At 45.6% G+C, this 15,076-nt stretch overlaps 1 protein-coding gene across 2 annotated transcripts in view; it reads right to left on the minus strand.

Annotated features, from left to right (window-relative positions):
• Positions 1-14,398, minus strand: part of MOB2 (MOB kinase activator 2) — a 111,673-nt gene extending 97,275 nt beyond the window's left edge. The window contains exon 1 of one of the 2 annotated variants that reach the window (XM_068683408.1): positions 14,162-14,398. In XM_068683408.1, the coding sequence (XP_068539509.1) occupies positions 14,162-14,178 (17 nt within the window). In that variant the 5' untranslated portion in view covers positions 14,179-14,398. Of the gene's footprint in view, positions 1-3,548; positions 3,569-14,161 lie in introns of those variants that run through there. The other variant, XM_068683409.1, reaches the window with a different exon arrangement.
• Positions 14,399-15,076: the final 678 nt, after the last annotated feature.

The raw sequence follows: 15,076 nt of genomic DNA on the forward strand, positions 1-15,076 counted from the left end.
GCTGCAAGCCAGGGCCTCTAAATAAACCCAAGGATGAAACAAGCTGAAGAGATGGTTGACTTCATGAAAAATAAATTGGACAACCTTCACTTTAGCCCAAAGAGTATTCACTAAAAAGAGAGATCAATTTCTTCATCTTTCTGCAAGAGGTAGCGTGGAAGTACAAATGCAAACTAAAAAAGACTGAAAAAGGAGGAGCAAAAGCATTCCACTTGTACCTCCTGCAGTTTTTCAAACTTAAAATCAAATCACCAATTAACATATTTAGTATTTCTCTAGAAGAAACAGGTATTAGAAACGAGTGTTAGAGAAGTTATCGTAAAAGGAAGTTGTATTTTTTGTCCCTTTGTAATGATCAGATTTTTATGAAACATTTCAACCTTCTGTTGAAGCTGAAGGGAGGTGTTTGCAAACAGAAGAACAGATTAATCTTTACCATGCGATGGTGTCAATATGTTCTGGTTATCCACCTCTGCATCACAGCACCATACATAATGCAAAACAACCGCCTCGCAAGCCCAATATTCCATTTCTGACAACGGCCAACACTGGAGTGATTCAGAAGAGTCTATAAATCTCTCAAAACAAAGCTAATTGCCCAACACCATATCCCAAGAGAAATTTCTTCCCAGCTCTTGACTGCTCAGCTTTGATGCATGGACTAAAAACCAGTATTGTCCTAGCTCGTACAACTCCTGATACCCTTGCTAACGTCGTTAATCTTTACAGAGCTGTACTACTTACCTCAATCTCATAATTTAAATCCCACAGCATAACAAGGCGCTGTACACAACAATTCCTCTTAGCATTAGTATTCCAACCTTCTATTGTTATGCAAGACATCAAAATTGTTCTTTATTGTACAAAGTACGCTGCCAAGTCAATTGCCTTGTAAAGTCACTTCTGCCTTGATGCTCCCCCCATTTTTGAACTTGCTTTTCCACATGATGAAGCAGAACAAGTATTTATTTGGAACCTAGTTAAACTGAAGTTCTTCTGGATTTGATTTTGTAACCAGAGCATATTGGAGAATTCAGTCTTTCTTTGGAGGTCTGAGACAGTGCCTGCTGTGATACTCACACAGTCATTCTTCTCCTAGACTCCAAGATCATGGCGCAGAGAAACAAATCCAAAATGAGATTAAAAAGGAAAGTAACAGCTTTGAGTCTGTGGCTGGCTGTCACCTTAGAATAATATTTGTTTTAGCAACCCCCAGTTAATGAGTACCCTGTGACTCTATGATAACCATTGTCTTCCTTGGAGATTAAGCTTCTTTTTGGACAGGTTTATCTTACAATATTTTTGCTGTGTCCTGTGCACTCCACCCACTTTGCTAGTCTCCAGGGATTGTAGAGAAACGAGCCAGGGGATAGTTCCTGTAAGCAGCCACATTATTATTTCAGTGGAAACACGGATACAGCTTGGATTGCTTGTTCCCACCTTTTTTTTTTTTATATAAGAAGTGTATATACTTGGGCATGTGCTAGCAAAAGAACAAGGGGACAGTCAGCCTCAGACACTCAGAAACTTTATCTTGGCAACATGCTTTTGCAACAATGCACTAGCCTGCATCCAACACCAAAGCAAAAATGCATTATCCCTCTTATTTTAGCTAATACAGAATCCGCTTTGTTTGTTCAGCAACCAAGCAGGCAAAGTTAACTACCCCACCCATCTAGCTAGTAACATTGCATGCACCATTTTTAAAAGTACAGTATTTAGAATAGTGGATAGAAGAATTAAGGATTAAGAGGATTAGGGAGAAAGAATTGCACCTTCACATTTTCCCCTGCTAGGAGCAGAAAGCTGCAGGTGGTTCGGTTTGCACACACAGCCTGGTTCCTCCACTACAAGAGCCTCTGACCTCCCTCAAGCCTCACGTACTATTCCATAGCCCATTTAAGAGACACATAGCTTGATTTCTAGAGTACTTGACCTGATTTAGATTGGATGTTAGGAGGAAGTTCTTCACTCAGAGGGTGGTGAGGCCCTGGCACAGATTGCCCAGGGCAGCTGTGGGTGTCCCATGCCTGGAGGTGCCCAAGGCCGGGCTGGATGGGGCTGGGGGAAGCCTGGGCTGGAATTAGATGGGCTGTAAGGTCCCCTCCAACCCAAACCATGCTACAATTCTATGATCAACATAACAACAAGAGCAAGTGTGGAGCAGAAAATGGAAGAGTACAATTCAGCACAAGGTTGCACACTTCAGCTCAATCACATTTACTTTTCCATCACACTATCAAACCAAGCCCTCCAGGGAAAAAAAAAAAAAGAAGTTGTATTCCCCTCTCACATATTATGCAGTCCACAAAGGGCACGTAGACTGACTTGGTGGCTGGGTGCCCTCAGGTTCAAACCTCACATTTACGAGACACCTGTGTTTCTCCATCTTCCTTAGCTCTTGAGACTGATCAGCAATCTCTCTCAGCCTGACTTGTGATACCATCAAATTACATATATTGATTTTTGGCACAGCTAGGACTAGAACCTTTGTCTGTAAAGCGACAGGCTGAAACCATATCCACATGTTAAAATAAAAGCACGCTAAGCCCATGATTAGACAAACACATTATATACAAACCATGGGACGGGAGCTATTGGCATTGGGATTAAAGGGAAGGTAATAAAGTTCACCGCCACGGGCAACTGAGGAGCCACACCAGACACCAACGCAGACAGCACTCTGTGAAACTCAGGTAGCATGCTGCAAGCATCGATTCTAAAATGGGCACCTGTGACAAATCTGGACACAGACATTTACCTGGAGGAACGATAAATTGCTCCTTAGGTCAGCGATCCAGGCATGTATGAATTCCCAGGATCCAAGTCCTGTGCTACAGCTCAATTACAGGTAACGATTCTGTACAACGCTACTAGACACAGCATTTCTACAAAACTATCAAGGTCTTTGTGATAATAAAAAAAATCATTACTGTTCCTTTATTATATCTAAGAAGTGATGATGTGCATGCTAGCAAAGCCTAATACACACAAGCACTTTTCTTCCCGTATTTGCTTCCTCTTTACTCAAATACTACATATTTGCTCTAAAAGCAAGTGCTGTTGTTCTTCACACCGCGAGCCATTACTCTGGTGATATCCCTCATGCACTCTCAGGTTTGCTTCCTTTTTACTGTTTCTGGTTGTACAAATGCTCTTCTACGCAGAAAGTCAATTTAAGTTGAAAGAATGAACTTGAATTGTAGCTGTTAAAACACATTAAAACCTTTACGGAAGTTGTAATTCAAAAGTTAAGCAACCTCCATGCTAGCTTAATTTGCTATGCCCAAAGAAATATTTAACATCCTTTTATTTGACTTTTCTGACTTGGCTCAGAAACACACAGGATAGCCACCACACCCTTAACAAGTAGAGCCAACGTGTTGCATTGAGGCTGGTTTTGTTATAAAGATGCTTCCTTCCCAAGGCATTTTTGTCAACTAGAAAATAAGAGACTATTTTCCAGAACACAATGTATGAAAATAGGAATTTAACACATCTAAAAAAGGATGTTTCTTATTCCATTTACTTAAAAAAAGACTACTCACATTTCTGCTGAAAAAGCAAACCAGCAAGTGACTTCATCCTGCAAGGCAGTGGTTTTACTGCCTGTGTTTCAAGAACTGCAGAAAATAAGCCTTCCTTAATAAGATGATTAATTAATTTCAAGTATTCCTAACCAGCCAACCTAATAAGCTTTCACTCCACCTGAAACCAAGATGAACTTGATTTAAACAAGAGCCTTGATTCTCTTAACAACGAGGAGAAAAAGCAAGTCTGTGCACATGTGAGTAATATTGTGCCCACCTGGAAGGTCATACCTCATACAGCAGCTGTGTTCATTTCAGTGGATGACTAGGCACATCCTGCCTGAAACAAACACTTTAACAACAACAAAAATACCCTTACAGAGCAATGCGAAAACCAGAAGGCCACCCTTCTAAGTAAGCCAACCACACTGCCTGTAAGCTTGAAGCCAAATACCTAGCAGAGCATTACAGGCTCTAACAGAGCATCTCCCCTTTCAAGGAGGAGTTTCCATCGCAGCTCACAGCACCCGCTCAAGCCTCAACAGGCTCAAGCGACTCGTGCCACACTCAGCAGGGTGGGGCAGGAGAGAAACCCACAGTGCAGCCACTGCGGGGCTATCAGAACGCAAATCCAAAGCAGCATTCTGAACAGCACCCAGGAACCTAAGCAAAAGCCTGTGCTCTGCCAGACCATGCAATAAAAGCCCATCTATCGTATACCTACAGAGAAACATTAATGAATATATCAGAAGTAACTGAAGTGTCAGGGAGGCCTTCAAAAATTGCTCAAAATCAACAGCATCATGATAAACAAAGGGGAAAGGAACAGAATAAGAAGTACTGCTCCATGCCCATCCATGAGAGGAACACTGCAGAAAGAAACAATACTTCATGCCTGAAAAGCCAGCAGCATGGGGGCACCCAACAAACCCTCCGCCTCGCAAGATTAAGCCTACAATTGGGCACAATCCAGTGAGTGTAATTAGGCTTTCCTATCATTTTTGCTGCTTCTTTTCATCTTTTACCAGCCAGACTTCTTTCAAACCTTCAAGATCAGCTCGATGCTGGTTTGAGAAAACGTCACTGCCTTGCCAAACAAAAAGGAGACGCAGCGAGATCAGTAAGTGTGCCAGGGCTGCAGGTTAGCACACGCACCCCAGCCAGAGATTACGAATAAACCAAGAAAGGGTGGCTCGCAGAACAAAAACTAAGACATGGGAGGGATAAGGCATATCTGAGGATTCTAGATAACAAACCAGAATGTGCAAATACTCCCATTTCTAATCTTGTTGCTATCCTAGAAGAGATTTACATGACCTTAGCAGTGGCAAGGGCAGAGCCCACCTGCAGCTTTCTGAATGGAGACTGGTCAGCTCCTTAAAAAAAGATACCAGTCCTTGTCACATCAGCAGGCAAGGCTTCCCCAGCCAACACAGAGCTTAGCATTAACCTGGTTTTGCTCGAGACAGTCTATTTACATAAAGCAGCAATACAAGCATACCCCAGTGCTACTTCTTCCTTCCCCCAGGACATCTGCTGGTCTAACAGAAGTTCCTAACCCTCGATGCGGGCTTGTTCCTCTTATAAACCATGGGAAGCAGTCGCACGCTAGTACTCTGTAAGCCACAGCAGTCATGAAGGCTACAGCTCAGGGTCCCAGCAACACCTGCATATCATCAGAGACAAGATTGACTGGAAAGAGAGCTGCTTATTTATCATACCTGACACAAACTTGAAACCGTGGAGTCAACCCTGCAACCTGAGCCCAAGTAGTCTCATCCGGAAAGCAGACACAAAACACCTTGTTGCAAAAAAACAACTCTCTCCAGTTTTATATAGCCTGCTAAGATACACTCTGTGAAACAAAGTCTCTCCTGAACAACTCCCTGCTGGTTTAGGAAGCACCACACAAAAGGAATTCTATACTGGAGGATTAAAATGGTGAAATTATGAAGTTCAAAAAAAAAAGCACACAAAACCTTAAAATCAATCTCAAGTCTGCCTCCACTCAGCCTGCTTCCCACACAATCTGTGCTTTATGTATAGATAACCAGGAAACTTCCCAGGTGAAAGTGCCAGCTATCTACACATCTCAGCACAGAGAAGGAACAGCAGCGATCCACCGAAGCCAGCAATACTCAGCACACACCTTTCTAACCTGCACAGTGGAAATATGCAGCAGAACTGCTAAAGAGCTTGAGCTCAGGCACTTGGCTCCCTCTGCCCTACCCCCAAAGCCGTAGGACAGTAGTTAAAAACACACTCTTCTGCATGCTTGCCTTTTAGCTTAATGGATGTACTCGGTGTTCAGAGGAAGAATTTGATCTATGAGACTCATCCCTGTCTTGATTCCAGCTGAATGGCTGACATTCTTCAGGTCCTTGACAAATTATAGCCATCAGAATTTATACATTTCATATTTTTCAGTGTGCCCAATGCTCACGTAGTCCCTCTTTTTCCAGTCACGAACAGTTTTGTGAATTGGATGAAGAACTCACACCCTGACTGGTTTCTCTTGGTTGACAGAATAAAAAAGTGATTTCAGACAGAACTTCCATTTTTTTCCTGCAAATGCTAAAATAATAGCACTGCTGTTCAGCCATTTACAGTTACACTCATCATTCTAACTCCAAAATTAAATTACTTTAAATTATCGCACGTAGCCTCAGGAGCAGGAAAGCTCCTAGAGTGCAACTTTCTGAAGCAGCCAGCGATGAAACAACAGCTCTTCCTTAAGTAGCCCCATTGATCTAACAGCCTTCAGTAATGCTATCAACAACGTGGTTGCAAAAACAAATAATTCATTATAAAGTTTCCTATGTTGAAGGAGACAGGTGAAATTTCATTTTTATTGCAGAGTAAGATCGGTGGAAAAACCACAAAGGCAGGCATTTCGCAACTGAACCCAGTAAGCAGATTTTGCAGCCTCATCCCTGTTTTTAGAAGGCAGAACATGGGTTAAAAGCGATGCATGAGATTCCTTCAACAGCATTCCACGAGCAGAGACCCGCATTAAAGCTCTTTAATAGGTCAGCAGTGACTGCAGAATATGCAGATCTGACAAGACCGAGTTCAAACTTGTATACACAGCTATCTAAAAACTGCAGCCCCTTATTATTACTCTTTCAAGTATGCTTGCTGCGGGCCCACATCCAGTAGATGTAAGAGATGGAAGCTGCCAGCGAAATATGGCAAAGCTACATGGGCCTGCGTGTGAGAACCAGGCTTCCTGAAATTGCCTTGAAGCAGACTGCTGGATTCAGCCCGGCACCCAAACTTCCACTGCCTTCACCCCATGGGAGAGCCAGTGCCCTTCAAATTGGGGTTCTTCCACCTGAGGAGTAGATAAATGCTGAGTTATAAAGACAGTGAACTGGATAGCTATTTATAATTTAGCCATAAAGTGAATGTGCCAAAGTAGGACTGCCACTCTGACGGAGCTTTGAGCTCCGTGCCTGCTCCAAGGCACCATCCTAGGCAGAGCATCTCATTTTCACATGTTCTGCAGTTCCTTCATACAGTTCAAGCAGAAGAATACATTATAAAATCACTACTTATTTAGAGTAATTACCACTAATAATCACATTGCTTCATGATTACATTCCATTAATTTAAAGCCTTGCTGCCACCAAAAGAGTGTCCCTCTTCTTCCCAAAGGTTTGTGCTCCCACCAGCTCCCTAGTGCCATTAATGTTACTCATGGCTACACAAACAGGCTACAGGAACTCATTTAGCTGAAAACTAACCTGGAGAGGAAAAAAACAAAACACAGATTAGTTTTCAGCTAAACAAGCATCTTACCCTACCAGCCTTCATGAATAATGATGCCAGCATAAAATCAGAGAAGGTATCATGCAGATATATACGAGGAAGAACTACTGCTACCCTTTGTGAACACTCAACTCTTTTTCCAAGGAAATCAATTGTTCATTTTACTTCAGGAACCTTGAGACTGATTTATTCTTCTTCCCCCTAAATAAAACCCTTGCTGGAAAAAGGATGCTCACAAAATCAAACCAGGATTTACGTGCATTGTACTAACCAAAGGCAAGTAACTGCTTAAGTGATGCAAGCTCTGTGGTTTGCTAAAGTAACACAGGTTCCAAAATGCAGGATTTCTTTGGCATTTTCTCCAACAAATGCAAGATTTCAATAATTAATTATCCTAGGACACTTCCACAAATAGGGCTCTGCAGCATAAAACAAATACCAGAAGATAACCATGGCAGGAAAGCAACGCTCTTGGTAATACACCAGTGCCCTTTCAGAACCAGAGACCCATAATGGTGCAACAGATGTGAGCGGTTTTAATGGCTCTTGGCCAGTACTGATGCCTCTTCCACAACTGCAGAATACAAATCTCCAGGGATATCAAACAAACAGCACCTTTCCACTGCTATACATACACTGTATGAATCTGACAGGTTAATATTTAACGGAGGAACTCTTTTACCTGTGGACTATGTTATGCTGGTTGTTGTGACAGGTAACTACCGGCTTAGCAGACGTATGGCTCACGGCCGATAAGAGGGCATGAAATAATATTGAAGTCTCGTTGGCAAACAGCGAGCTGAGCAGGAGCTGCTCACAGACAGACCTGACTTATCTAGGGAAAACAACCTGGAATCCCACAGGTAACGAGGTTACACCTATAAATAGGAGTAAATAAGGAACATGTGAACATTTCCTGCCCAATGGGACTGGATGTGTCTGTTTTACTGGTTCCGAGCTACTTTCAGCTCTTTCAAAGCAGGGAAAACAGCCCACAAAGCCAGGAATTTGCAGGGCATGCAAAGCAGGGGAAACACCTGTCGTGAGGTCAGTGGAACAGGAGAATGGCTTTACAGGGTGCAGCTGGGCTAGGTGGGAGGTTGCAGCAGTTCCTAGGGGAAAAGACTGCCTTATAAAGGCAGGAGACTTTCGCACTGGAGAGGACCGAAGCGGGAAGCATTCCTCGTGGTTGCTGCAGCTGAAGAACTTCCAGCATTCTTCCTTTTTATAGCAACATTTGCTATAATTAGGAAGTTTCAAGCAGTACCTAGAATGAAAGTGATCAGCTACCTTCGCGTATAAAGGTCTGCCAGGCACAGACAGCAGCACTCTTCTTGCTTCAACTGCATTGCTAGCTGGCAGCTAAGCAAACAGCCTAAGAATTCCTCACTGCTCCCACTACAAGATTAATTCCTTACAATTAATACATCCCGTTCAAAAACAACAAAGATTTAGCCTAACAGCTGTAAATTAGCATATGGGATTTTTTTTTTTCTGTCTCAGAACTACAACACTAGTGTGTATTTTCTCCTCTAGTCCTCAGCTGTTTCAGCTCGGTGCTAGGACATCTCTGCATAACAATATCACTCATATTTCACCAGCATGTGTTTTGAACTGGACAGCGTCCTAAGGCCTTATGAGGAAGTTTCTTAAAGACCCTGCCATAAAAGCAGTATGGAAGACAGCAAAACAGCAGTGTTGGTGTTGTTTGTCTTCTATCCTTCAAAATCGTTGTTGGGATAATGCTACAAAATCCTGTATCTAAAAAAAGAGTGGAAAATCTGCTAGTTTTATTTTAGGGACCTGACAATTACACCTAAATGAAATAAATGCAATGACACAGGCCTTCTGTAAGAGAAGAATCTGCCGGTGTGCAGACCTATGGAAGCTCTCCTGTGTTGTTAGATATCTTTAGCACAGCACATACTCTAAAAGATTCAATTTGCATAGCTACGGTGCAGTCTCTGCACAACACACTCCCCAGTTACCTGTCCTGGTGAGACGAAGACTATACTAGGTAGCACATCTGCGGCGTTTGCAATGGATTGACTGACGTGACAACATAAATTTGCAAGTGTCAAGGCTGTTACCATATTGGATTAGACATTTTTCAGTAAACAGATGCATCCATTCACTGGACAGAGCACCTGAGCAGCGTGGAGATGCCTGTGCTGTCCTCAGGCACAAATATTCCCACCAGGAGTTTGCTTCTATCTTCTTCCATCTGCATTTTTCTGATCTTCCTAGCCCATTGCTTTTCTTACTGTGCTCAAAGCTGAAGATATGGGAGCAGTTTGGCCAGGACATGAGAAAAAGATAGCCCTCAATCATTTTTAAGCCCTCCTTTCCAAGTCACCAGGACAACATATGGAGGAAGAGATAACTGAGCAGTGAATGGTACAACAGTATGGGTAGCTGACAGCATGGGTAGCAAGGGCTACAGCTTAAAAACCAAAGATGGCAAACCCCCGTTGCAGACAGCCCCTTCCCTTTGACTCCACTCCCCACTAAATAAGGGAGAAGGAGCTGCGGGTCTTTGTCAAGTCACCCTAAAGCACAGAAAGGCAGAGAGATAATGCACTGAAATAAAGTTAGCGTGCTCCCACAATTTATTTTCTTAGTGTCTTAAATCTCCTTCCCCCAGAGCTAGACACCCTCCTGTCCAAAACAACAAGTTTTATTGTTATAATAGTTGTTATACAGTAGAAGTTCATCTATTTTTAACAAGCTGCTAGGTGCTGCAGCTAGCTCAGAAAGTCCTGAGTACCACAGTGAAACCATGCCACGCGGATGAGGGTGGCATTTACTGGTACCAGCACCACCTGTGAAAGCGCTGGACACTGCAGCCCGTGAGTACAAGGCATCTAACTCCAATCCTGGAATAACACAGTCCTCTGATGCAGATGGATTGACGATATACCAACAACAAAAAATAACCTTCACTGAAGAGTTGGGAGGCAACATTTTGCTTTCTGAGGACACACAGGTTTCCTTGTGCTCAGAGGCGTTCAGGCAAGGATTGAGAAGGAATGCTGTCAGCTTTTTGAAACAGAAGCTGGCTTCCAAAGCAAAAAATGCAAGGTTGTTCTCCCCTCCACATTTCCTTCACCAACAGTCCCTTTCCATAGGGCTAGTCTAAATGCTGAAGGCTTTTCCAGTAGCCTAAACTGGAAAAGAACTTCCTCTGCAGTATAAGATGCATCTATTGAAGTCTTTTGCCATCACAACTACATCGACCTCTTACAGTCCTCATGGTTGCAGTTATAGTACAGATGTAGCCCCAAAACGTCTCATGTTTAACAGGCAATTGTTAGTAAAATACTTTGTCTCTCTCCCTTTTTATAGAAGTTCACAAAAAAAAGGCTGCAGTATACAATCCTTTGATTAGGAAAAGCAAGTTACAGCGTCAGACATCACAGTTGAAGATTAACTGAGGCCACATCAGGTTTATTACTACCACTAATATACTTTTCCTTTGTAATTGTTAATTTTAAAGCCATATTATGAGATTTCAGTTTCATAACTGAAGGAACAATGCCTGTCTTTGTTGCTCCAGTGAACTCCAAGAGCAGATCAATGCTATTTGCAACACAGAGTTTGGAATCTCAAAGCCTAAGGCAGACCTGTCAGATGCTGCTGAGCAAAACAACTAAGCAACAGTGATTTCCAGGCTAAATTGCATTAGAAAAATATTTCTAATATTTTTATATTAGTAGAAAAAAGTAGAAAAACAAAAAGGGAATCTTTTTATTTTTCAATTGAGAATGCACTGAAAAGACCGTGGGCTTTCCTCAGTAGCAGTATTAAGGCCATGCTCAGGAGAAGGGTACAAGACACCAACCACGGAGAAGACTTGAGGTTTATTTTGATGCTAAGCTGAGGACATCCTGTGACATGCCAACGGCTTGGTTTGTTCAGCTTCCTTCCCTACAACTTGACTGGATTTTGAAGCACTTGGCCGAGCAGAAGGCAGCACCCAGAGAAGTTTTGCTGTGTGACCACGTAAGCCTATAGCTGTTTGTTAATCCCCAAGAAATTCACCATTGTTCCTAAGCTCCAGCTTCTGTTTTTGTGTATTAAGCACTCGGAGGCAATCAGAGACACTTGGGCTGCTGCCCTTAGCGGTATGATTAGGACTTACCCTTCCCCCTCCCCAGGAGGGCACAAGCGAAGGGGAGGACCAGCAAGGACTAAAGCAGATCGCACTCTAAATCTTCTATAGGATAAATGCGACAGGAGCTGGAAGGGTAGAGATCTAGAACAGAAGCAACTGTTACTGTCGCCTAATTTAACACACTTAACACACTTGGAGGTTAACCTCTCAGTGATATGAAGTTAAAATACAGAGGGTGTTTCTCATACTGAATGCTAGGAAAGCCCAGCTGATAACGTGAGGCATTCAAGGAGGGTTCCTGTGAGAAAGCACCCCTGAAGCTGTAATCACAAAGCAGCACGTTACCAGAGCAGCGCAAAACAATACAGATCAAGGCACTTCGTTAGTGACAAAACTCATCCAGGAAAGAGTGACAAGTCCAAGGAGCAGACCAACGCAATTTGCTCTCCGGAGGAGCAGCAAGAAATGGCCACAGGCTGAGAGGTTCCTGGGAGCAACCTGTTTTCCTGCCGTCCCTGCAGGTTTTTCTGCAGCCCTTCCCTTCCCACAAAGGGGCTGGGAAGTGCTGAAGTTTTTGCTGAAGGAAGGCTGAGCAAGCAACACGACCCAAGCTTCAGCTGGGACAGAGGAATGCCCTCGTTTTTTCTCCACGAACAACAAAAGGATGTTTGCATTTAGACACACTTGCTACCAGCAGCACTAATTTGGGCAGGGTAAGAAAAGGTCTGTCAGGCCTCCCTCCCCTCTCCCCTTCAAAATATCGAGGCTTCGCCTTCCTGCTGTGTCCCTCCCCAAAAAATCCCCACAAACACGTCTCAGATTTAAAGGAGAAAACCTCAAGCACTGCACTTGCTTTGCTCAGGCAAGAAACATACCAGGAAATAGCTGAGAACAAGCGTGTAACGTACAAGTGACTCAGGATCCATTCCCATTACAATGGGGAAAACAGGCGAGCCTTTTTCCACACGTGGATGGATCCACCCACTCTGGGTAAAAAACAACAGCATGAATGCCAATTTTTTCACAGCAGCTTCAAGAAGCTCACAGTATTTCTCAGAAGGAAACAGATCTTTTATTGACAGTGTGGCTCATCTCAGGTTTGATTCTTTTCTGCTTACCAATGTCATTGACACCGAGCACACAGACGAAGTGGTTTGAGCCACCCAACGTCTTGCACCAGCGCCGCATCCAGCTTCTCCGTAACTGCAGCAGACCTTTGGCACCTCAGCTTTTACTTTTACAAAGTAAATGAAACAGACCACCTGCACTGTGTGGTAGTTATCAAAAATATAAGACAAGCTGGTTGTTTACACGTGTGTTTTCACTAAGACCATGTAAAAAACAGCATAGGGCAGAGGGCCATGACACCAGCACTCTGGTTTGGGGCATGCTGAGCCTCTCACACGTCTCACACGCTGCATTTCTGCTGCTCTGCGGGCTGGAGGGCAGCCCTGCCATCAACACCTGCCCCGCTGACACCGAGCACTCACCCCGTTAAACTGGGGTTCACTTCCAGTGCAGCCTCGAGAGCCGGCCACATCTCGCTGGGAGGTAATTAGCAAGTGCCGTACTTTCACTGGTGTTCAGCTGCAGGCAAGAGGCAACACACACCATCCTCCTAACACACCAGGCCTAGCGACTGTGACAAAACAGGTTTTTACCTCATATTGCAGGCACATCACACAACCTAGGCGATAAAGATCACTTTTGGGCACAGGATCAAACTGCCATAAAGAACGAAGGGCAGCGAAATCCTAGTTTTGCTGAAGCATAAACTTGCTGCTCACGCGATTTCGGAGCAGAATTATTCACAGTTCACCCGAGCACAGGTCACCAGCACCACTCATGGAAGCGGCAACCAAGTTTATCCTCCCTCACGCACCGACTGCGCATCAGGTCACCCATCAGCTGCACCACCCTCTCCCGAACTGAGGCTTTCAATCCCAAAACCGGCAGCAGAGTGCTTTCTACCTCCTGTCTCTAAGCAATTAGCACCATTAATCCCAGGCCATCCGAGCCCCCTGGCGTGGCTCTGAGTTGGCTTTAATCTCTGCTGAGGTCTCCTCTTTCTCCCCACAGAAAGCCACTTAAACCTTGGCAAGCCTCAAGCTTGAGAACACCCTCACGCTGCGGCAGCCTCCGAACTGGGAGGAAGCGGGGAGACCCGCGACGTCTGGCCTTCCTGCTCCCCAAAAAAAGGGATGGGAAGTCACTTTTTCAGCCAGCAACCGCTCGAGACGAGGCGAGGTCTCCTCCACACCTCCTCCTCCCCTCCAGCTCTGCGGGGCTACCCCGGAGAAGCTCCAGGAGGCAGCCCCGGCCGGCACCGCTGCCCGCAGCCCGTTAGGCAGCCGCCCTGCTAGGTGCGGGGTGAGGGTGGCCCCAAAAGGGGACCCCAAATGGGGGAGCCCCAAAAGGGGGTCCCATAAGGGGGGAGCACCAAAGGAGGGTGCCCCAAAAGAGGGTCCCATAAGGGGGGGTGCCCCGAAGGGGGTTGTCCCCCAAGGGGTCCCAATTGGGGGGAGCCCCAAAACGGGGGGAGTCTCCAAAGGGGTTCCCAAATGGGGTGCCCCCAAAAAGCGGTCCCAACTAGGGGGTGTCCCAAAAGCGGGCTTCCCCAAAGAGGGTCCCAAAAGGGGGTGCCCAAAGGGAGTGCCCCTCCCCAAAGAAAACCACCCATAGGGGTGCACCCCAAAAAGGAGGGGGCGCCCCCTCCGCCCTGGCGCCTCGCCCCCGCGCCACTCACCCCATGAGCCAGTCCATGGCTGGGTCCCGCCGCCCCGGGAGGCTCCCCTGGGCCGCCTCCTCCCCCTCAGCGCCGGCTCATGAGGTCCCCGCGGGGCCTGGCGGCGGCTCGGTGCCGCTGGGGGCCGCCCCGCTGCTGGCTGCCGGCTCCCGGCCGCGCGGCGGCTCCGTCCCCGTCCCGCGGCGGCCGCGTCCCCTCCGCGCCGCCACTCGCGCACCGGGGCGGCCGGAAGTAAACACACGGCGCTGGCACCGCCCCGCTGCCGCCAACCCGGAAGCGGCCCCCTCCTCCATTTGTTGCCCCCGGGGGCACGCTGGGAAATGTAGTCCTGCCCCCCCCCTCCAAGCCATGTGCCTTCTCTGGGGGAGATCGCGCAATTTGGGCGCCTGTCCCCAAAAATCTGCGCTGTGGGTGGTTGATAGGTACATGCTAGGGCTCCCTGTGAGCTCCTTCTTGCCTGAGGCCGCCAGGTTTCTGAGGGAAGCACCACCTTTTGCAGGCTGCTTGGGGAGCAGCAGCAGTGAAATAACGCTGTCGGATCCCTTTTCACAGCGCACAAGTGTTTTATTTTGTCACTCTTCTGTAATAAAACTTCACGCTGAGAATTATTTGGGTATCCACTAATGTAATATAAAAAAAAATGGAAGACCAGAACTTAAAAATGCACGTTGTGTGTGTTCAAGCTGAAGCACAGAATCACAGAATTTCTAGGTTGGAAGAGACCTCAAGATCATCGAGTCCAACCTCTGACCTAACACTAACAAGTCCTCACTAAACCATATCACTAAGCTCTACACTTTTTAACCCTTTATCCTTTTATCTACCCTTGCACATACAGAATGTACCAGAGTGCAGGAAAGAGGTCTGAGGCTAGCAAAACCCCACATATTTCATGGAGTTTTTGGGACAAAGATT

The sequence above is a fragment of the Anas acuta genome, chromosome 5 (assembly GCF_963932015.1).
Source record: "Anas acuta chromosome 5, bAnaAcu1.1, whole genome shotgun sequence".
NCBI classification, from domain to species: Eukaryota; Metazoa; Chordata; class Aves; order Anseriformes; family Anatidae; genus Anas; species Anas acuta.